The 22,976-nt window shown below is 35.3% G+C and overlaps 1 protein-coding gene across 1 annotated transcript in view; it reads left to right on the top strand.

The window, feature by feature from the left end:
• The window catches only part of IDE (insulin degrading enzyme), a 58,006-nt gene extending 35,554 nt beyond the window's left edge, over positions 1-22,452 (top strand). The window contains 10 exon segments of the mRNA XM_019471728.1: positions 1,372-1,482; positions 3,548-3,668; positions 5,955-6,046; positions 8,374-8,485; positions 9,540-9,707; positions 12,517-12,789; positions 14,868-14,929; positions 16,507-16,579; positions 18,539-18,606; positions 19,793-22,452. Of these exon segments, the coding sequence (XP_019327273.1) occupies positions 1,372-1,482; positions 3,548-3,668; positions 5,955-6,046; positions 8,374-8,485; positions 9,540-9,707; positions 12,517-12,789; positions 14,868-14,929; positions 16,507-16,579; positions 18,539-18,606; positions 19,793-19,888 (1,176 nt within the window). The 3' untranslated portion in view covers positions 19,889-22,452.
• Positions 22,453-22,976: the final 524 nt, after the last annotated feature.

Consider the following 22,976-nt stretch of genomic DNA (forward strand, 5'->3'; position numbering starts at 1 on the left):
CTTTACATTTCTGTATGAAAGAGAGTGCTGCAATTTCTTTTTTTTTATCCAATGCAAATCTCATTTTCTGGTAACATTCACTTAACTTACTGCAAACATGGTTACCTATTCTCAGGGGTGGGGTGGGTGTAGTCCTCTTCATTTTTAGTCACAGTTTAGAAGTTTAGAGTTATTTTAAATATTAGTTGTTTTTTGTAGGGTCTTTATATTCTTCTGCTGTAAAGATTCTATTTTCGCGTATTAAAATCAGTTTACTCCATTTTGATATCTGGGAACTTCTAATATTCATTTCTATGTCGTGAGAAGTTTTATTGTCAATAGCTGTAACTGTACAATGTTGATACTTGTAAGCGAGGGCAGATGCTACACTGAAAACAATCGCCCATGCTGACTGTTGAACAGTTTGGGTTCTTACGCTAATTTAGGATATCAGACTTTGTCATAAATCCATTTGTGATAGCTTTTTCTTCAAATTCATGGTTCTGGTATGTTTCAGTAACTGTAGCAGAAAAAATTCTTCCTGCTGGAAAGCAGGAATTCACCTGTATGTTGGTTTGTGTCCTAAAATTTAGCTTTACCCTTAATAATTAAACTGCACAAATCCAATTAAATTCCTGTTTGGAGATACCAAATTTTGAAGGTTTTTTCCCCCAAAAAAGGTCGCCTAATGCCTTTTTTTCACTAGACAAACTTTCTGTAGCTTGATGCAATCGTATAGTCATTCTTAAGTTTCTATGTTGTTTTTTTAAATGACCAAGTTTATTTCATGTATACTTTCAAAAAAAATGTGTATGATCAGATCAATATCTCATTACGATTGTAGACTAACTAACTTGGTGTTTCAGCCTAGCACCATCCTGGTTATAACTTGTACTGCTGTTGACAATACCCCTTTTCTTGTAGTACTGTTTACTTCCCCTTACATAAAATATTTTTTTGAGCAACAAGATAAACATGAAAAAAGGTTAAAAGTAAATTGGAGAGAATATTTAAGAAGGCTGTGAATCTGGATTTCATTAAAAACCTAGCGTAAAACAATTTCAGTACTCCAAATGTACAGTTTACTGACTGGACTCAATACTTGTAATCATTTAAAAATCTGTATTCTGAGTACAGTTTGCTTACATCAACATGAAATTACATTAATCCTCTGCATTCATAACTCCTGGGCAAATATGCAATATTATATTCATCGGTTAGTTATCTTTTGATGGGTAAAGGGATTTTATTTCAGAATGAGTTAATGTTGAATAACGTTGAATTTAGAGTAAGTGTTGAAAAGTGTATTGTTCATTGAATTATACAAGACTTGGTAATTGTTTTATTCTTTTATCTTCCACATTTAAAGCAAATTATGCGCTTTTTCCATAGCTTTCTGTAAAAGGTTATAATGACAAGCAACATATCTTGCTCAAGAAGATCATTGAGAAAATGGCTACTTTTGAGATTGATGAAAAACGATTTGAAATTATCAAGGAAGCGGTAAGCTTACATGAGAAATTTACATTTTGGAGTAATTTAAAATTGAATGCATTGACTTGAAATGAAATCTGAGGGCTGATTATCCATGGAAGTACAGAGTGAAATTCTGCCTCATTGGGACTGCAGAAGCTTTTTTCTTTTGTCTTTTTTGTGGCCATGAGTTCCCCGGAGTGTTTATATTACATTCTTTGGTTAAAAATAACTGGCCCTGGAATATTCTTTCAGTTGGTCTTTCTTATGATTGATCAAGGGATTGCAACTTGCTTTGATAGTAGAAATCTAAGAAGGGGGGTGGAGGGGGTGGAAATCTTAACTTTATGTCCTGTTTTACAATTTGGAAAGGCCCCAATGGGATCTAGCCATAAAAGAAGGGGAAAAGGGATGAAGGGGGAAAGGAAGTGTTGAAAAGATTTTCAACATTTCTTCTCCCCAGATGTGAAGAGGAGCTCTGCTCCTGGGCCAGGGTCCTTTGGTGCAAAAGTAACCAGCTGGTTAAGTACATGCTGACTTCTGGAAGTCTCACTTCCTAAATTTAATGACTGACCTATATATATGGAATGTAAGTTAGATTATTTTTTTTTTAGCTCCTGAAGTAAATTTATGAACGGTGATTACATTTGCTAAGCCAAGCAAGATACATAACTGTTCTTCCGGTGCTTTCTTTAGAGCAAGACAGAGGTAAAACAAAGGAAATGAACAAATTGGATATTGGCACTCACAGCAGTGAGTTGTTGTGGAGGTATAAATGGGTGCACAAGGATTAGACTGGTGTTGGGGAACAGGCTGACTTCTGGCCCAGAAAGCTTGCAGGTAGTCTGCAGTAGATGAGAGACCTAGGGCTGCAGGGTTGATCGCTCCATGCTTGCTATAGTCTTACTTTAACCCTCTGCTGCTGGTGATTTTTGAACAGGTGAGTGGCCTAGACAGACACCAAGGCCATCTTTAGTTCATTACTGTTTAGTAGGAAAGTCTAAGCAGGTGGACATAAAAAAATGAGGTAGATTTATTATAACGGCACTTTATTTAGGGCTCTGTGTACCTAAAATACATTAATTGTCTGGAAAGTTTTAACTGGATGTGACAAATGTCAAGGTAAAAAAACCCAAGCCACAGTTCTGTGAATGATCTGTTTGGGATGTTTTTCTTCTAGTTTAAGATGTTTCTCTGATTGTCTTTACAGTTCCCTTGAACTTTGTATTATGCATGTTTTGTCATTTTATAGACTTTTGTTATATAGGCTGTTTGTGTATGTAAAATAAGGACAAAATACAAAAAAGTCAAATCGGATGGGGAGATTGCAGTTTTTCCCCTCACATCTACACTTAAGAGATGAGGGAGATATCAGCTTCTGGCTTCTGTTTGGAACAGATAGAAGGATGCATCCTCAGCAACTTCATGCTCTCTGTTTCTCAGTCATGTGCCCTGAAATGAGTTACTTTTCTCCTGTACTGGAAACGATCCCAGCTTGCTAAAACTATTAGTTTGCACTTTCCAGTTCCCCTGGTAGAGGAAAAAGGGGTTTGCTTATTTTGTAAAGGTGCAGCTGGACTAGAAAGGAGTTTCTTTGGAGAAGCTCGCTGATTCTTCTCTCATACCTCCTTTATCCAGGCAAAGAATGCAAAGAATTTCCCAGATGCTCCTGTATTTTTCTATATAGTCAGCCGAGGGAAGCAACTGGGAGAAAAATACATGTTCTGTTAGTGATATTCCCCCACTCCCGGACAGTCGTCACAGAATGTGTATTTCCTGGGTAGCGCAACTTGATCTAAAGATTTATTTAGGTCTAACTGCAGTAATTTAATTTCCAGTCATTAATTTTATGGAGAAGTTTGATTTCACGCTCATTTCAACTATCTTAATGGTTACTGCTTAATCCGTAGGCTCAGAAGCCCACATTATTACTAAGGTAATTGAACACAATTTTTTAACAGGTCTAACAAGCGAGTCAATGTTCTTGAGATTTGAAATGTATCTTTTTGATGGTACACAAAGTTGAGAGTAGAAAGTCAATATTTTATGTTTAGAAATAGAGTTCTACAATTTGAACTTAATTATTTTGTTTTAGTACATGAGATCGCTTAACAACTTCAGGGCTGAACAGCCTCACCAGCATGCAATGTATTATCTCCGACTCCTGATGACAGAAGTTGCTTGGACCAAAGATGAATTAAAAGAAGCTCTAGATGGTAATGTTCTGCCAGTTTTAAACTTTATTATTTTTATTTTTTCTTATGGAAAATGTCTTGTTACTAAACTAATGAAGGTACCTATTTTGAACTCTGTGCCCATTATTCAAGTGAAGCCCCTGCAGTGCCAGACCTGAGCTGATGCTGGTGGATGTCGATGCGTCTGCACTTGTCCTCCAGTTTCTAGAAAGCATAGTAGTTCAGACAAAAGGCCTCAAATGGCAAAACTTGCACGGCTTTGTGGGCATGAGCCTGGGTATGGTGAATCCAGTGCTTAACCAACACGGCTAAAATCATTTGGCTCTAGTTGACATCTTGCAGACACATTGGAGTGTATCTGCGTTGTACTCCCCAATGTGCATACTATTTTGTTTTTTCCGTTATCAGGGAATCCTAACTCCTGTTTCTGTAGATAATAAAGAAAAAATATATAAGTTCTGTAAATAATAATGACAATAAAGAAAAAAGAACATTGTGGTTCTTACAAAGAGCAGGCGCCTCATTATATTTGGAAGAAGAGGAAATTTCAAATTAAGAGATTTAATTGATTTTAGTAATAGCTGAAGAACTCTTCCCTACCTGTATCTTACTGTGTTACAACAAAAGGCTGTTACTGGGACAGTTTGCAAAATATCTTGTAATATCTTTTTGGAATACACCGAGACATTCTTTTCAAGAAGAATACGTGGCTTTTGTATTTATTTGAGGGGGTGAATTCAGAATACATATCCACAGTTGTCAGACTGACACATACTATACTGTTTGAAGTTGTGATGCTGAAAACTGCTTCATTAAAATAGATCATCTATAGAGATGCCCTGAGCCAGCTGCACAGGGGTGTGTGTTTTTTCTACAGGATTGCTCCAGGATAGAAATACAAATGTTTAGTTGTGTAGTTTCTTGAATGATTGCAGGTGTATCTGAGATTACAGGCAGCACTGGCACGACTGCTAAAGTCAGTGACAAAACTAATGCTGATTTTCACGGCAGTGGGTTCAGCTGTGTGTAGGTCATTCCTTTTTTAATGACTACTGAATTTTAAAAAAATAAGAGATTCTCTGTTCCGTGTGTAAGTTGTCTTTATAAGATTAATGCTACTATATTCAGCATAAGAATGGCTAAAAATAGAATGCTGGAAAGGAATACTGTCTACTTAGCACTGCTGGAAATCTGCTTGAAATACAGGGAGTTTACGCGTGATTTTTTTTTCCTCTTTTCCTCTCTCACACTCAATGTGACCGTAATCTTTTGCACTATTAATAAGCAATTCTAGAGGCAAAAATTAAGATTAGGATTATACAACAATAAAAAGTTGATTTGGAATCAGGGAAAAATGTGGAAATGAATTTTTTACTGGTGGTCAGTTACCTATTTTAAGAGAGGGAAAGACTGATACGCACGGTATAGGTTTATCTAATACAAATCACAAATCTGTTAGATATGTATGCATCCCCCACTGAATAACTGAGTGACCTCATAATTTTGATTGCATTTGTCTTTTCAAAACTTTTGTGAAATACACAAGTATTGTTAGTTTTTATTTTAGTTGAGAAAATGACAAAATGAGAAATTAATAGATTTGGTGATATAGTGTGGGTATTCTTGTAGTGTCAGGGAATTAAGAATGGAGATGTTGACTTTGGGATGACCACCCCATCCATTCAACCATCCTTCCTCTCTTATTCTGTTGATTATATATGTTAAACTGTACTTTGCATTATATATGAAAACTGCTTTGCAAAGACAGGCTAGCATAGAATGTGTGTGTATGTGTACTCTGGGATATATTGCAAAAATATTTTTCTTGTGTATTGTTTGTTACAAAGATACTATCAAAACACCATATTTGAGCTGAGGTTCTTTTTTTAGTCTAGATGGTAAATGCACAATGTGTTTCTTGAGTGTTATAAACTACATGCTGCTTGTTTAGTTAATAACTAAGGCTTTATCTTGGAACACCACCTGAATGATTGCAACTGCTGGAGAATGAATGTTTGTTCAGCATGATTGGAAAGAAGGCTTTTTCTTTTTTTTTTTCTCTCTTCCCCCTCCTTTTTGGAATCTGGGTCAGACGGTATGTGAATTCTAAGCGAAACAAACTATATGATGAGTGCTGCTATTTAGACCTGAAAACTTTCCAATGTTGCATTTTTAAGAAGAGATTCACTTTTTCACGATGATGAGTTTCTCCTCCTCTAAGAAATGCACCACATCTAATGATGAGTTAGGTACTTCTTAATGTAAAAATGCATGTAACTGATTTAACCGTCTAAATATCTATTCTAGATGTCACTCTTCCCCGCCTCAAGGCCTTTATAGCTCAACTGTTGTCACGGTTACACATTGAAGCTCTTCTCCATGGCAATATAACAAAACAGGTTAGTGTGATACTTCCTTTAATAACATAATTTTTATTTAAAAGCAGCATAAAAAATGGAAGACTAGTTTAGTCTTCTCAGATCTTAAAGCGGTTTTGCCAAATGTGATTTCATAATTTGACTTCGTACTTTTTTATCTTTACGGGAGTATCATAGTGTCGTTTTTTCTACTTTAGATTTATTAGGCTAAGTGCTGCCCTTGTATTGCTCTTGGAAATTTAATAAAAAGCAACTTATGATCTAAATATTTTAAAGTCTATGTTGCATGTCATTACTGTGATGTGATCAAGCTGCATAAGGAATGATGTGCTGCGGATCCTGCTCTTCCATTTAAAAGTTTCAGGCTAACTAGCAAAGATTTAAGAATCCAAGATCCTTCCAAATGAAGTACTTTGCACAAAGCTAAAGAGGAATGGTGGGCCATAAAAAATAAGTGTCGGCTCTCAGTTGTGTCTTTTTGGGACTAAAAATCAGAAAACATTTGTTCTGTCTTCCATTAAAATAGTAGTGGTTTGTATTTGCATAGGAAATCTAACCAAATATTTGAATATATGTACCAATACAAAATGTAGCACCTTTCTTGTACACTTTTGCATTCTTTTTTTATAGGGCTGGTATAGCAGTATTTCTATGTTATACCAGCTTTGTGATACTTTACTGGCAGGAGATGTTATAGACACTGGTAGTGACTGCTGAATGTACGGCAGTCATTCATGGAGAAGAAAGTTAACTAGTACGGAGGGGGAAAATAAAAAGATGAAGGAGCCAATAGGACTGGATGCACAAAGTTTCCTTTTTCAAGGATGTCTCTAAGATATTTTTTTTATTATTTTATAGAGTATTTTTCATGTGGAGAAATGTAAAAAAGTCTCACTTTTTTCCTTCCTTATTTCTTACACATTTGTATATGAAAGTCAGTTCCTTCTGAAATATAACTGAATGACCAGATTTTTTAGATTTCCATGATGATGCAGTCATAGCAGAGAAATGCATTCTTTAGTTGGCATAATGGGTGGCTATTAAGAGTCTGACAGCTAGAGAACTGGGAAGGATGTACTATTACGCCCATAGCTGTGTAATGTTTAGAAATGATCTGCAAACCTCCCTGAATAGATGTGGATAGGAAAACTTCTCTGTCCTTCAGTGCCCATGATGTGATCATCACTGACAAAGCTCAGAAATTTTAACCTGGCTCTAAGAATTTTTTCCAACTAAAATTAAATCAGAATTTATATACTTTTGTGGCACCTTTCAATACTGAAAAATATTTTAGTGAATCTGTACTTTTTGAAAAATTAGACCTATCTAGCTGCTTAAAATTCCCATTTCTTCTTGAATTAATTTCATTCTGAATCTTTTTTGACTGTTCCTTATATTTATTTGCTGCAAGTGGATGAATAGTAAACTAATCCTGTTCAGAACATCTGTCTGAACAGTCTTGTAAATATTTTGTTTTAATATGGTGACTTGATTGGAAGTATATATAGTATTTTTCTCTAACTTTTCAAACTGTGTTTTGTTAGACCTCAATCTTTTTGTCTTTGATATTGGGTGGGTGGTGTTGGGGGGGCATGTGTTTATTAAGTTTTCAGACCTTTTGCATGTTTTTGATAAGATCACTGGTGGTGTGAGTTTGTGGCAGTGCAGACTAAGAGATTTTGGCTTTCAGCCAAAACTACTTTGTAGCAAGTTACTGTAATTTCCAGTGTGCAGGCTACAAGATCACATAACCCTTAACAGGTAAAGTTTTGAAGTTAAATCCTTGAATGAAACTAATGATTTTTAAAATTTTTTCACTACTTATGATTTATTATTATTTTTATCATCATCATCAAATAAAAGAAAGTATCTGGGCAATGAGTCCTAATACTACCAGCATGTCAGTGGAATGCATGTTTGAATTTATCCATTAATTTGTTTTCTTAAAATTCCATTTAATGAGGTGTCATTTGCTTTGCAAACATACATTGTAGGTATCTCGTTTTCAAACTTTGAAAGATGAGTACATCGAAGTGGTGAAGGGAAAGGAAAAAAAAAGCCCATTGAACTTTAATTTCAGTAGTGTTGGGGAGGAGTAGAAGTAAACATGTAAACAAGATAAATGTAAAAAAAACCCCACAAAACCCTCACCCCCCAAACCCCCACTTTGTCTTATCTACTTAACTTCTACTGTATTTTTATTAAAATACAATATCCCTGCTTTATATTCTTGATTTTTTTTTTTTCTTTTCTCTCATGTCGCCATCAATAATTGGAAAGTCTTATCCTGCTGTTAGGTACAGAATAACTAATGATTGTTAAAATTCCTCTTACTTTTTCTCTTCCAGGCTGCATTAGGAATTATGCAGATGGTTGAGGACACTCTTATTGAGCACGCTCATACAAAGCCACTCCTTCCCAGTCAGCTAGTGAGATACAGAGAAGTGTAACTTCCTGACAGTAAGTTAAATGATTTATTTGCAATTTTTTAATGCACATTAAATTGAGATTCTCTGTTTGCTAATGGCATTTTAAAATGAATATTACTCTGTTGCTAGGAGTTTGATTTAAAATCAGACTTACTTCATTCAAATTATTTTAAACTTTAAATTTAAAAATATGATTAGGGTGTGGTTTTGTTAATAAAACTATACCCTAATATATAATCTTTCTGGTATACTTGAAAATGAATTTGATTTCACTTTTAATCTGTGTATGTAAATTGGACTTCTTGGGGGTTGGAACTAGATGATCTTTAAGGTCCCTTCCAACCCAAACCATTCTATGATTCAATCCTAATTCACTCAGTACGATTTATAGAAATAAGAGCCCTGTACCACTCCCTGCTACACATAGTATACACATTTGAATAAGGACCATTCTTTGAGCACTTTTGAGTATTAACTGACCATTCAGTGAAGGATTGTCCTAAACGACTCTTGCTTTTTGAGACAAATAGAATCTTGGTCTTGTAGTGTTTGTATAGGATTTACTTCTATTGTGCAAAAAAATTTTATATGTAAGAAAGGAGGTTCAAGGAATTGCTGGGAGTTATACAGGAATGATGAAATACGTAGCTATACAGCCAAAGCCAATTACCCATAGCTGATCATCAGCCTGTGGAAACTGCCATATACCAAAGAAGGTATTGGTATTAAATGCTGAATTATTTTTGATGTTCCTAAATGTTTCTGACAAACTCTCTTTAGAAACTATTTACACAGTAGAGGCAATGCAGAATTCTACTCCAGTTCCGAAATTATTCGCTTGAGGAGAAGCAGCCGGTTTCAATTTACTTGCTGATACGCTCAAGCTATGACATTTCAATGGGTTGAAATAATCTTTTCTTTACTTGTTTCATGAAAAGTATGCTGTTAGTGGAAATTCTGCTTTAACAGTCCTAAATCATTCATTATAATTCCATTCCACGAGTGATAGACCATTATCTTTTTAATTGTGGACAATAGGAACGTACATTTTTTATGAACTTAAATGTTTTAACTTTGTCTTGTAGGAGGTTGGTTTGTATATCAACAGAGAAATGAAGTTCATAACAATTGTGGCATTGAAATATATTACCAGACAGACATGCAGAGCACTTCTGAGAATATGTTTTTGGAGCTCTTTTGTCAAATTATCTCGGAACCGTGCTTCAATACTCTGCGCACCAAGGAACAATTAGGTAAGTTTTCCCATAGTGATTATGTGTCTGTATACACACATGCACGCATACTCAGCGAACTTACATGAGACATGATGAGGTGTTCTTTCCCTGCTTAGTGAATGCCATTTAAAGGGCACTTGGTAAATGTAAATCATTTTAACTGCTGATGACTCAAAGGAATGTTACTGCGCACATACTCTAAATTGAGAAGAAGTAAGCATAATTTTTAAGATAAGACTGAAATAATCTGAAACCAACTCTGGCTTAGAAAAAAGTTTGATCACTGTACAGAAAATCTCATATCTCAAGTTTTTACCAAAAGGAGAGGAGATCAGTTTCCTAAATTTTAGATCTTCTTAAAGAATCAGTAGTAGTTGGTCTTTTCTGCTTATGATCCTACCTCCAGGTGCACTTAATGATTCACAAGCCCTGGTTTAGGAATACTGCTGTGTGGGTCATGGTAAGCTGCCATGCTAAATACATTTCAGGCTTTTTAAGAATACAGCTGTTCACCAATAAGTACAAATAATTGTTACCTGAACCAGTAAGACTGAGAACTAGTAAGGTTATTCCAAACAGGATAACGAGGAGAGACAGAGACTTTGCGTGATAGTTTGCATGACTGAAATACTGATGAGGAATAGTACAGTTTTTCCAAAGGTGAGAGGCAGGGGAATGTCTCGGTATGATGACTATGAACTACCAGGGAGATCAGGCAAGATTAGACTTTTTTTGAGCAACTAGCAGAATCAGCCGTACCATATTGGTCATAGGGATTTTAACTATCTAGGTATCTGTTCAAAATAGGGCAGGACCCAGGTTATTTAGCAGGTTTTTTGAATCTGCTGGTGGCAGGTTTTGTATAAGTTGGCGGTAACAGCTAAAGAGGAGGGGGGGAACCAGTGAGGAAGAACTGTGTGAGTGTCTCCAGCACCGTGTAGCTGCCAAATGATAGAGTTCACAAGACTTAGGAGGGAAGACAGTAGAAATACTAGCAAAATTCAATAAACTTCATGGAATTGTTAATAAGATCTCTGAGAAAGCTAAGGGAGAAAGAAGTTCAGCAGTTAGCAGTTTGCTAAACAGTAGAAGTAGTAACAAGAACTCGTTCAATAAATACTTCAGCAGTACGAGAAAGAGGAAGAGAGAAGTTGTCAGTGGTGGGGGAAAAAAAAAGTCAAAATGCTTTAGGATGGCTTTGTTAGTTTTCACTTAAAATGTCAACTGTGACCAGATGACTTCCAAAATAAATACTAGTGATGAAAGTCCAAGGCCTACCTTTGAACAGGAAAATAACAGATTAAAGGTTGTTCAGGTAAATTAGAAGCTTTTAAAGAGTTCAGGCATGATGAACTCTACATTACGTTAAAAAACCCCAAAATTACGAAATCCTGGAATTAGAAATCTTATAACTGAGAATTTGTGCATGATAGATGAGGTACTGGAAAAACAAACACGGGTAAATGCTGTATGTTTACTTAAAAAAGGAAAGAGAAGAGCAGGGAATTTACAGATCAGTCAGCTTAATTCTAGTTCCTGGAAAATACAGAATAAGTTATCAAACCAGTTCTAAACTCATAGAAGATAACTGAGAGACTATTACTGGACAAACTCAGGTCAGACTAACCTAACTTTATAGAAACAGAGTCTGGCTGTATGGATGGAAGTGGTGATGTTGTATGTCTCCTCTTGATAGTATAAAAGACATGTAACATTCTCAAACAAGCTAGAGAGAGCGCCTGGGTGGAAGTGCTACACGTTTGGATGCAAGACTGTTTGAAAAGTCACGACTGGAGAGCAGATAAGAATAGTTCATTAGAAAAATGGTGTTCTACAGAGCTCTATTGTGATCCAATGCTATTTAGTATTTTCATCAAAAATCTGGATGATAGAAGAGTGAAGGTACTTACTAAATCTTCAGATAATACTAAGCTGGGAGAGGCTGCAAGCGTGTGGGAAGATAGAATTAGAATTCAAAATTAGTTTTGACATTTTTGGAAACATGAATGAAGATAAGATGCAATTTGGTAGGAACGGTTTGGCAGGAATAATCAATGGAACAAATACAAGCTAGGAAGCAACTGGCTAGGTAGCAGTCATGTAGAAAACAATCTATAGGTTACAATGGATCAGAAGTAGAACATAAGTCAACAGTGTCATGCTGCTGTGTAAAACGCTGGGATATAGAAATGGGAGCTTCCAAGATGCACACACAATAATACTTCTATATTGTTCAGGTGAAATACTGTATCCAGTTTTGATATGAGCATCAAGGAACAATTAGAGAGCTATAAAACAACATTTAAAAGACTGAAATGTGACAGATTTGTTATTAAAAGAGGGGAAGAAGACTGAAAAAAGGCTTGGGTGTTCAGATAAGCAAAAGCTGCAACAAAAAGGAAGGGAATAATATTTTCTGTGTATATAATTGATGAGAAATAGTGGTCTTACATTGCAGCAAAGAGAGTTCAGATTAGACGTTATGAAAAAATAATAAGTTCCTAATACTGAGTCTAATGAAGCACTAGAGTACAGCTTAATTTCTGGTTACCTAATCCTGATGACACAATTCCTTTTGTTCTGTCTTGGTCTGCCTCATCTCCTCCTTGCACCTCCCCTGAACTGATATTTACCTCAGTGAAATAAAGATGTTTCAAAAAAAAAAAAAAAATACAGTGGCGTATTTTGAAAACCTGCATTATTTCATTTATAATAGAGAATTAAACTTAGCATAAAATTGCATTCCTGTCAAACATGCCACGTTTGGCAAACTTAACGCTGGAAGAAGGGATTTCTTTTAATTTGTGACTATTCTTGTTTTGCCAAGGTTACATTGTGTTCAGTGGTCCACGTCGGGCAAATGGGATACAAGGACTGCGATTTATTATCCAATCTGAAAAGCCACCGCACTATTTAGAAAGCAGAGTTGAAGCATTCTTAAAAACTATGGAGAAATGCATAGAAGACATGACAGAAGAGGCCTTCCAAAAACACATCCAAGCTTTAGCAATTCGTCGTCTGGACAAACCGAAGAAGCTGTCTGCAGAATGTGCTAAATACTGGGGGGAAATCATTTCCCAGCAGTATAACTTTGACAGAGGTAAGACAAATTATAATTCCTCATTCGTGGAGCCTGTGCTCTCACTGCTGTGGGAGCCATTAGTAATAGAGGATAAACGTGTTCCCTGATGTTCACCATATGATGGGGGTTGGCGAGTGCTTCATTGACCTTCCGTTCTTAAGGCTCAGTGAGATGTAGAGTAGGTCAAGGATTGGAAGTGGTTTGAATGCAAATGTTGGTGTCACATAAGCTCAAATTTCTTTCTGTGATGTTCAGACGTCTGTATTACATATGTGCCTAATACTTGACTGAGATGCATTCAAATACACTTTGACATTCCTGACAGTGTGCACATTCATATGAACCCTATTCCTCTTCCTATTGTGCAGTTCTTTTGAGGGAGCGTTGGCAGAGGCAACAGCAGGTATCTTAACTAACGTGTGACCTGTCTGAGTTTAGAGTAGGCTTGAAGAAACAACATTAATTTTTTTGGTTTCCATCCATGATGCTTTGAAGATTATAAGCTTGTAGAAGACCAATTGAGATCCAACTTCCAGTGTTATTACTGAAAATGGACTGACAGTTATTTACATTGTGATCCTACATAGTATTTAGGTTGTATTTTTTCCTTTTTCATCATTGTTTGAAGATTTTTAATCCAAAGTACTGAGGTATATTAGTAATATAGTTTCTAACATTAAAAAAAAAAAAAAAATCAGATTCATCAGTTTTAGGTACAGATCAGCTTTTCCTCACATTTTCATGTCTCAACTCTTATTCACAGCTATAATTTTCCATCTTCCATGCATAATATGCTTCCTACATAAAACTCACTCTGTATCCTGTGACTTCTCTTCTGCTTTACATGCACAGTATTGGCCTTCCACAATTGCAACTACAGTCTTTTTGGTCAACAATGACTAATTGAACTGTTTTAATAATGAAGAATTTTGAATTGTCATCTAGCTTGGTCTTGAGAGAATGGGAGCTACTGACAAGGTTTCATGCCTGAGTATGAGGAGTGGTGTGGAAACTTATCCCCTGAAGTACTTTTGTGTGTGTGTGTGTCTGATGAAACAGTTTCATTTTTCTCTGCCTTAAGTGTTTCTGTTTTTACCATACTTGGATCTATATTATCTCTCTGGAATTTCTTACTGCTAGCTATAGTCATATTTCTCATATCTAAATCCCACTCAAGTTATTATTCCCCTTGACTTTCATATCCTTAATTCCCCTCTACCCGCTAGTAATTTTATTTCATTAATGATTCTAATATGACTAAAATTGTCAAAATCAGAAATTCATATTCCAGCCTTAAGAAGTGAAAGGGTTTTTTTCTTCAGGTTTTTACATTTTTATTATTACTACTTTTAATTTAAAAATTTTCTCCCAAATGTCATCTAATTTTCCAAACTGTATTTTGTCGATTTTTTATTTTTTTTTTTTTTTTTTTTATTTTTCCCGGGTAGAAATTTCTTTTTCTTGCACGCATTTCTTTCTTGGATCTTCCTGCTAACCCTAAGAAAAGCAAGCATGCCTACAACAAAAAACATTCCTGCTTATGCAGCAATGATATTACATTATTAGTTCATTACAATTTAATTTATATGAAGTGATGTAGCTGCTGAGACGCATTGTCCCCAGATATCTTAAAGGTGATTATTCCTTAACAGGTATGATGTAGGCACCATTCCTTACATTTATTTCAAAGTACATCCTGCCAAAGTACATCCTACCATCCTGTTTCCTAACTGTGCATAAAAGCCATCTATAATCAGTCTGCATTAGAAGCACGTAACATTGATTTGAAGATAATATACAGAAGTAGGCATATCTCTTCTGGCTACTGAGTAACACACGCTGCAATCAGTATTCTTCAAACATGCATTTTTTAGTAAGTCCAATCAAATGGACTTACTGAAGTATAATTTTCTGCCAAGCTTCCAATGACACTTTCAGTGATGCAAGTATTAGCTTGAAAGTTAAGAATGAAAAGCATATAATTTGCAGTCAATTATAGCATCTGAATGTGAAAGAAAAATACTTTGAATAAGTAGTGTGCTAATAACGAGCTATGATTTGCAGACTTGTTCTAATTTTTTACTATTGTTGTGCAGATAACATTGAAGTGGCTTATCTAAAGACCCTGACCAAGGATGATATTATACAGTTCTACAAGGTAAGTTAGTCATGTAGTTAAAATGTTACTTGGAAAGAGATGTAGATATAACTGGATATTATTTGTGTGAACTATGACAGCATATACTTATGCCTGTTTTAGCTAGATGATATGATTGATGCAGATACCTTAATAATAATATAGTTTCCTGAATTGTACTTAGTTTAATGGCAACTAGCATACTGTAAAAATTGAGGAGGATTGGGTTTTGTTGTGGGTTTGTTTTGTTTTGTTTTGTTTTTCCCTTACCAGCTCTTATTCTCCTCTTGTCTCATTTATCCTTTCTTTCTGAATAAAAAATGTGCTGCTCTGACTCTATGACCAAGCTTGGCCAAAATTGCAAATTTGTTCTTTATTTTTTTTCTTCAACCAGTAAATGATTCAGCTTATTTTGAATGCATGAATTGTGAATGAAACAGATATTTTTAAAGCTTTGTTCACTGTAAATCAACACTTTTTTTTTTTCTTCCTCTCATAGTTAGGCAGAACAAAGGAAGAGCATAATGATGCAGTAATTGTACATTGCAACTCAGCATGAAGTTGCTAGATAGATATCTAATATAAGCAATTGAAATACTAGGGGGGTCCCCCCAAAAAACATAAATTGGGCCTCATTCTTTCTGTTTGTAACAAATTTCATAGGCAATGATAATTCACCATATTGCAAAGTGTATGTATTGTTTCATTGCTTACGGAGCAGCTAATAGCTCAGGGAGTACTTTGAAAAATAATGTAGATGTATGTCTTTGGAACTTATTATTGGATGGAAAAATATCTGCCCATGAAGAAGCATGGGTATGTGTGTATCTATATGTTCTTTTTTTCCCTCTTGGGGGCTGGGGGGCTAATGTCTTTCAAAATGGTTTCTCTTTTGTACTGTCTTATCCTTTTCACTGTCCAAGGTCATTTTTACATTACTGTCTATTTTTATGAGATTTAGTCTTAAAGCTTAAAACTGGTTATTATTTACATGGCACAGTGAATGCTAACATCTTTGGTTTGGTGTTTGGGTTTTTTTTGTTAATGGATGAAGATATGCGGCAAATACAAACTTAGTAAATGTAATTTCAGCAGCTGTTGTTTAATAAATGATAACTTGAACAAGTATCCACATTCTGTTTTTGTAGGAATCTATACTGTTTTGCTTACACTAATGCTCAATACATGATTATGCGATATTCCAGAGCAGAAATAATGGGCTCTATTGGTGAGCTAGTCCAGCTGAGTTTAATAATTGTGTTCAGGGTGATGTGCTTCCAGAAGGCTGCTAGGGATTGAAAATTCTGCAGAGATTTTAGGTTGCATTCCTGATGCTATGATAGTTAATGGCTGAATTCCTATTACTTCCAGTTTTTCTGAGTCCCAAACAGTACACGAATTTCTTAACTTGATTGTAAAATGATTCAAAGTACTGTAGGGATGACCTTTAATAATGTTTGAAGGGACATCCCAAAATTCATCCCTGATTTTAAAGCTTAAATTAAAATTTAAATGCTCTCATTCTTCTACTGTTTTATAAATATAATGTTTTGAGTGATACTTCCCACACCTGAAGGACTTGATGTTTTTTACTGTAGGTGCTGTTGGCAATAGATGCTCCCAGAAGACACAAGGTATCGGTACACGTCCTTGCAAGGGAAATGGATTCCTGTAAGTATTGTGCTGAAGATAGTATTTAATCAATTCCTGTTCAAGCAAGTCAAAGTTAAAGACAGCCATGTTATGAGATACAAATGCACTATAAGAAAAACTCAGCTCTGGTGATTATATACCTTTCAGAGGAAAAAGTATTTCTTTTTATAGGTTTTCTTCACACGGGTGCTTCAAATTTTCTGACTGATGTTTGTGGCCAAGTTCTTCAGCCATTCTGAAGTATATTGATATTAAAACAATGTATCTTAAAATAGCACTTCTTTTTTTCAAAAGGATATTTTAAAACAAACGTAAAACTCTGTAATAGTCCTACAGGGAAGAACAAAATTAGAATTTGCAGTTACCAATACAATGAGGATTTTGGGGTTTTTTTTGCTGACAAGCACTGAATGTCTGCAATTTCATCCAAGCACTCTCAAAGGAAAGAAAAAACAAACAAACAAACAAACCCCCCAAAAACAAAACAAAAAAAAAACCCAACAAAAAACCAACCCTTTGGGAATGTCAAACATTATATATAAACTTGAGAAAGTCAAAGTTAGTTTAGGTTTTATTTTCAAATAATCTAGATTAGCTGTGCATTGTAAATTGTGTTGTTCCATTTTAGAATTCAAGAAGGAAAAGGCTAAAAGTGTTTCTGGCTAATATAATTAAACTGAGAGGAAAAACTTCTATGTTGTTTTGTGTGGATTTTTCACCAATTTATACTGGACTTAAATTCCAACATGTAACTAGTTGCAAAATTAAGAACATTAAAGGCTTTTCTGCAGAACAGAAAGAAGCGGATAGCTGTGTGCCTGTCATGAAACTCCTTCCAGTCTCAGAATGATTGATTTTTATGGTACCGTGGAAATTGTAACTCTGCAGCTGAGTAAGGAAGACTTGCTTCAGAGCATCTTTCCACATTTCATGACTAATCATTGCTAAATAGAAATAGCTCTAATACTTTTCCTATCTAGAGAAAACTCTTTAAAATGTAGTAACTACGTTGCCAGAATGGTTTATTATTTGTTTGGAATGGTATCTTCCCAAGACAAGGGTGAGCATGGGAGACAACCTAACAAGTGGTTACTCTTACAGAGATTACAGCAAGGTATTCTTTCCACATACTCCCGAGTCCTAAACCATTTAATCTGGCATGTGGCCTCTCTCCTGCCATGAAAGAGAAATTGGGACTTGAATGCATTTCCTGTGAGTCCAAATGAGCATTCTTCCAAGTGCAGGTAACACAAAGGAGGAAGGCTAGAAAGCTTCCCATAGAGAACCCTTCCTCCTGGAGGCAGACACACCATTTTCTCTGAGAGTGGAAAAGAATCAGAGGCAGTAGAGTAGAGATCTGGGATTTTAGGAGGGGGAAGCACTTGAACTCCCAGGGTGAAGGTTAGGGTTGAAATTTGAGTATGGAGGTAGAAGGGAGGTTTAAGGAATTTAAGACTAGAAGTTCTTATGGACAAGTGGATTGGATGCAGGAAGAAGTTTTGGGGCGACTGGAGTAGAGCATGCATGAGGACAGGCAGGGAAGACTTGGGGTTGCTATCCAGAGTTTTGGTACATGGAGTAACCCCCACACCTCCATAGGCATCTCCTCACTAAAAGGATATACCACTGGCATTTACTACTGTTCTCCTAATTTGTGCTGGAAAACAGTTTTAAGTATTCATTGATCAGTAGATTAGCAATTTTTATTTCTACGTTCTCTTTATGTGTAAGTAAAATGAGTAAAAGCCACTGCCTCAGCACATGTTCTCAAGTCAAATCATGGATTAAGCCCTTTGTATTTCTAAAGACAGCCATGGAGTATAAAAGCAAAATGTTCAGAAAATCTTATTTAGAGATACTTTAAAATTAATAACCTGTGCTTTATATAGATACCTGTCTTACAAGAGAAAAGAGTTTATTATGTAAAAGGTACTGATTAAATTACAGTCCTGAATTAATTTTGATGATGTTAAATAGGCCCTGTTGTTGGAGAATTTCCATGCCAAAATGATGTGAACCTGGCACCAGCACCACCACTACCACAGGTAAAAAGAAACAACACACAAAAAATCCCAGGCTGTATTCTTAATATGGAAGTTTGGTATCATTAAATATAAGTTTATAGGGAGAAACAAACTTCTTGAAATTCATGCTGTTGCAGGGCTGTTGTTTCAGCTCTTTTCCACATGTATTGTCATCCTCAATAACAACAGGGATTTTTCCTGATTTCCCTTTTTTTTGTCTTTTTTTTTGTTACCTTTGTTCCTTCTATTCCATTGAAATGAAAGCGAATAGTACTAGTTAACTCTACTGAGTATCTACACTATGGAGTAAAATACAGACTATTATTGTCTGAAAATACTGATTGTATATGATCGGATGTATCAAGTGTCAAGAAAGATGCATATGCATCAACAAATTTATCTTCGTTTCAAAAAAACCCCACCCAAACTCAACCCCAAACCAATAACAACAAAACCAACTACCTGGTCATTATCTTACAGCCTAAAATAGTAATGCACATTCCTGTCAATGTGTAACCTGTGGAGGAAGCAATTTGACAAATTCTATTCATACAAGTATTACAGATTTCACTGTGTGGTTAGATCTGAGAGCACTGGGCCCTTACTGGACTTTAAATGAATTTTCTTGAAGAAGGATGGTAATGTTTGTCCCAACAGATCATTAACTTTTCACAATGCAGTAGTAGATCTGTGTTCTTACTCAGTCCTTATAGGTGAAATAATCGCCATGGGTGGAAATATCTGTATGAATTACATGTGGATATATTAGCCATTAAGACTGAAATATTAAAAAGTTACTTTGTTACTGCAACTAAAAATAATAGCTCACTGAATTGCTATTGTTTTTATGATCTTACCTCTGATATTCAAAGGATAGGTGGGATGTTCTGAAGTAGAATTGGTAAATGAAAAGACAAGCTCTGCATTTCCTAAAGTTCCTGCCATTATTAGTAATGCAATTACTGCATTATAGCTATTGTTTTAAATTATCTAGCGTAAATATGAAACCATTTATTTCATAAGAAATAACACTATATTTGGGGGGATCCTGTAATAATGAAATGTGAATCACTAATATTGTAGAAAAGAGCAAGAAAGATGTGTTTATATGTAGCTGTAGCAAAAGTTACAATTAAAAGCGAGGAATTTCTCACTTTTCTGATTAAAGATATTGAGCAGACTTTTTCTTGCGTACGCTTCTTTGCAGCCAAGTGTGATTGAAAATATGACAGAATTCAAGCGCAGTCTGCCACTCTTTCCACTGGTGAAACCACATATCAATTTCATGGCTGCAAAACTGTGAAGAACCCCAATGGATGAAGAAATGCAAATGATCAGTACTGACATGGTTTCAGGGGACTTCATGATGAACAAAATTATTAAAGATCACTAGGATAAATGGTTCTGTCCGTTATGAAAGTCCCAAGTTCCTTCTTGGTTCATTTGACATTAGCTGTGTGTTAGGGATAGAGAGTATATAAAAATCAGTTGTGGTCATGTGTCATTTATATTACAGACAACCTGTTGAAAACCAAAATCAACTGAAACAACGATAATAAAAAACTTGTAGATGCAGTATATTTTTAAAATAGTATATCCCTTCAAATTTTCATTTTGATAAAATAACCCTCCAGGGAAAACAAAATTGCTTGAAATTTCCTTGTTACTCCTGAAAAACACCGTTTAGTATCCCAATAATTATCTTATTGGGAGCTGGAGGGGGTGAGAAGAGTAGGTCCTTTTTGGGATGGGGTCAACAATTTTTCTTAAAAATAGAGACTTTCACATTTTTTTGAAGTGACGTGTTGAATGATACTTTTTTAATTGATCCTTAATGCAACCAACATATTTTCTATTTAAGTTTTATGAAGACCAGTGGAGGGAAAAAAAGGAAATTTGACAACACAGTAGTAAGTGAGAGAATTGTCTTAATGAGAATAATTGAAGATACAGGCATGATTTTAATCTTTCTATACAAATTTGGGGACATTTTATATTGGAACTAGTAAAATGCTGGAAACACTTTAATAGTGCATCTTATTTTTGTTATCAAAAGTGTTGTCCCGGTCTCTTGATACTGTCAACGTCCTGTTCAGTTTTTCAATGTTACTGTGAATTGTTTCCAATTGGTATATAAAATACTTTATTTGGTGTCACTTTTTGTTTTCAGTTGCGCATGTACTGATGGAGAACTCGGTCTGTTTTGCCTCATTTGTTATGTTAGGTCTCAGTCCAGCAAAGTACTTACTAGTGCAAATAACTTCAAGCATGCGTTAGTTCTTGACTCAAGAACAGGTGAATGTCAGCTATGGGCCCTGTAATGAATCAGATACATCATTGTTCTGACACATCTGCGTGGGTCCTTGTCCTTCAGGAAGGCACTTGGGACAGTGCGGTACTGCTAACAGCACAGGGTGTGGTTCAGGTTACATCACAAAATGTTTGTTCCTACTTCTTTCAAGAAGGCTGCGCAAAACCCAGAAGGCTCAAGAATTACGCTGAAATACTATATATATATATATATATATATTCCGTAATTTAGTAAAATGGAATATGTGGTGTCTAATCTTCACCGAGTGTACTGACTTCTGCAGAGTGGTCCTGTGCTTGGGACAGCCCCCAAATAGAAAAAAGGTAAGGGAGCATCTTACTGAGTTCTCCTATCTGTTTAATGCATAAAATTGATGGTAATTATTCAGACAGGATAGAGTATGCAAAGCACTGAAGATATAAAAATCTGCTCATGAGGGGTGTTACTGAGAGATTGTTTCTTATTAAAAGAACCTGAAACTGAGGCCCTGATGTGACATGCATGTTGTCATACGTCAGAATCCTGGTATATTCGATAGAGTTGTTCTCATCTTAGAATCAATGTTCTTTCTTACACTGCCTCTGAAGCCAAATTAAATGACTGCTTGACAGGGTAAGGGCCTTAAGTTGTGTTTATCTGAGAGTCTCTTCTAATTGAATAAATACAGTGTATTTAGAAGTTGTTTTAAAGGTTAATAGTACATGTTTCAACATCTTTTTAATAAATTTGATGATAGTTTGTGATGTAACCTGTTGCTAAGGAAGGCTACTAGCACATTTTTGTAGCCTGAGGAGAAAAAAAAATTAAACACTGTATAAGCAAAAACAGTAAAGGTGTCTCTCTTCACCATGTTTTTCATGGATCCTTCACGTAAAATCTTGCATTTCGCTTTTGTTTATAGTTTTTCTTTAGTAAAAGTATTTGTATTATATATAGTAAAAGTTCTGACAACGTATTATAAAAATATATTTTTTTGGAATTTAGTATTTAAACATACCACTCTTACGGTGAATAAAATGAAATGGCTTCTATCGTGTGTAAAAATAAATAGATATATATATATTCATGGAAGTACTATCAACTCTAATTTTAACAAATTATATGAATAAATTAGAATGGCAGTGTATTTAACACAAGCTCACAAATCATGTTTTCCAGAGGAAAAAATGTAGAATTTCAAAGTTCTGTGACTGGATGTGGAAACCCATGTAGTTTTCCAGCAACTCTCAATTGCTTTTAAGTGTTCTCCAGCATTTTACAGTTTCTGAGTTTGATATAGCAGTAAATTTTGATAAACTCAGGCATACTAATGGGTTCATTTTAATGGATCCAAAGCTGCAGTGTCTACAAGCAATAAAAAACTACCTAGAATACACTGTAATTCAATTTTAGTGCTTGTTAATTAGTTTATGTAAGAAACCATAAGTTATTATTACATAACTGTAATTTTTGCAAGTGCTATTTTAAGCAGTTGATGTGGAATTGGGTGCATGTGACACAGCCAGTATGACAGAGTGCTAGAGTTATTCTGTTTACAATAAACAATCTGAATTTAATGTTTGGAGTTCTTAATTTGTTTCATTTTAATTTTTTGCATACTGGTAATGTTACATCTATCAGTCTGTGCATGTTTTTTATTATACGTTAACTGTGATGTTCTGCTATCCAGTTGCTGGGACTAGGTAGGCTGAGTAGCATTGCTGGAGAAGTGTTCCCAGTCACTTCTAGGGAAGTTTCAGAGGACTTCCCCGTGTGGCATCCCACACCTTTTAGGTAGATCCACCTCTGTTGCTCTCCAAGCGTATGAAAACTTAATAATATAAAGGTAGAAATATTTGCATAAGACAGGATTTTAACTATCAAATCTGAAATGGTAAATTCAGAGCATCGCTGCAGCCAGACTGAATCGTGCCTAGTGCAGCTTTACAGTGTTGCTTTTGAGAAATTACTTTCCCTGGTCATTTTCTTTGTTTTATGCACACCAAAAGATTACGGTTAGAAAGGTTAGGAGTAAGTGTGATTGTTAGAACAGTGAATAACGTCAATTCTGAATTCTGACAGCGTAAAGATACAAGTCAGC

Source organism: Aptenodytes forsteri, unplaced genomic scaffold (genome assembly GCF_000699145.1).
Source record: "Aptenodytes forsteri isolate BGI_AS27 unplaced genomic scaffold, ASM69914v1 Scaffold15, whole genome shotgun sequence".
Taxonomy (NCBI): domain Eukaryota; kingdom Metazoa; phylum Chordata; class Aves; order Sphenisciformes; family Spheniscidae; genus Aptenodytes; species Aptenodytes forsteri.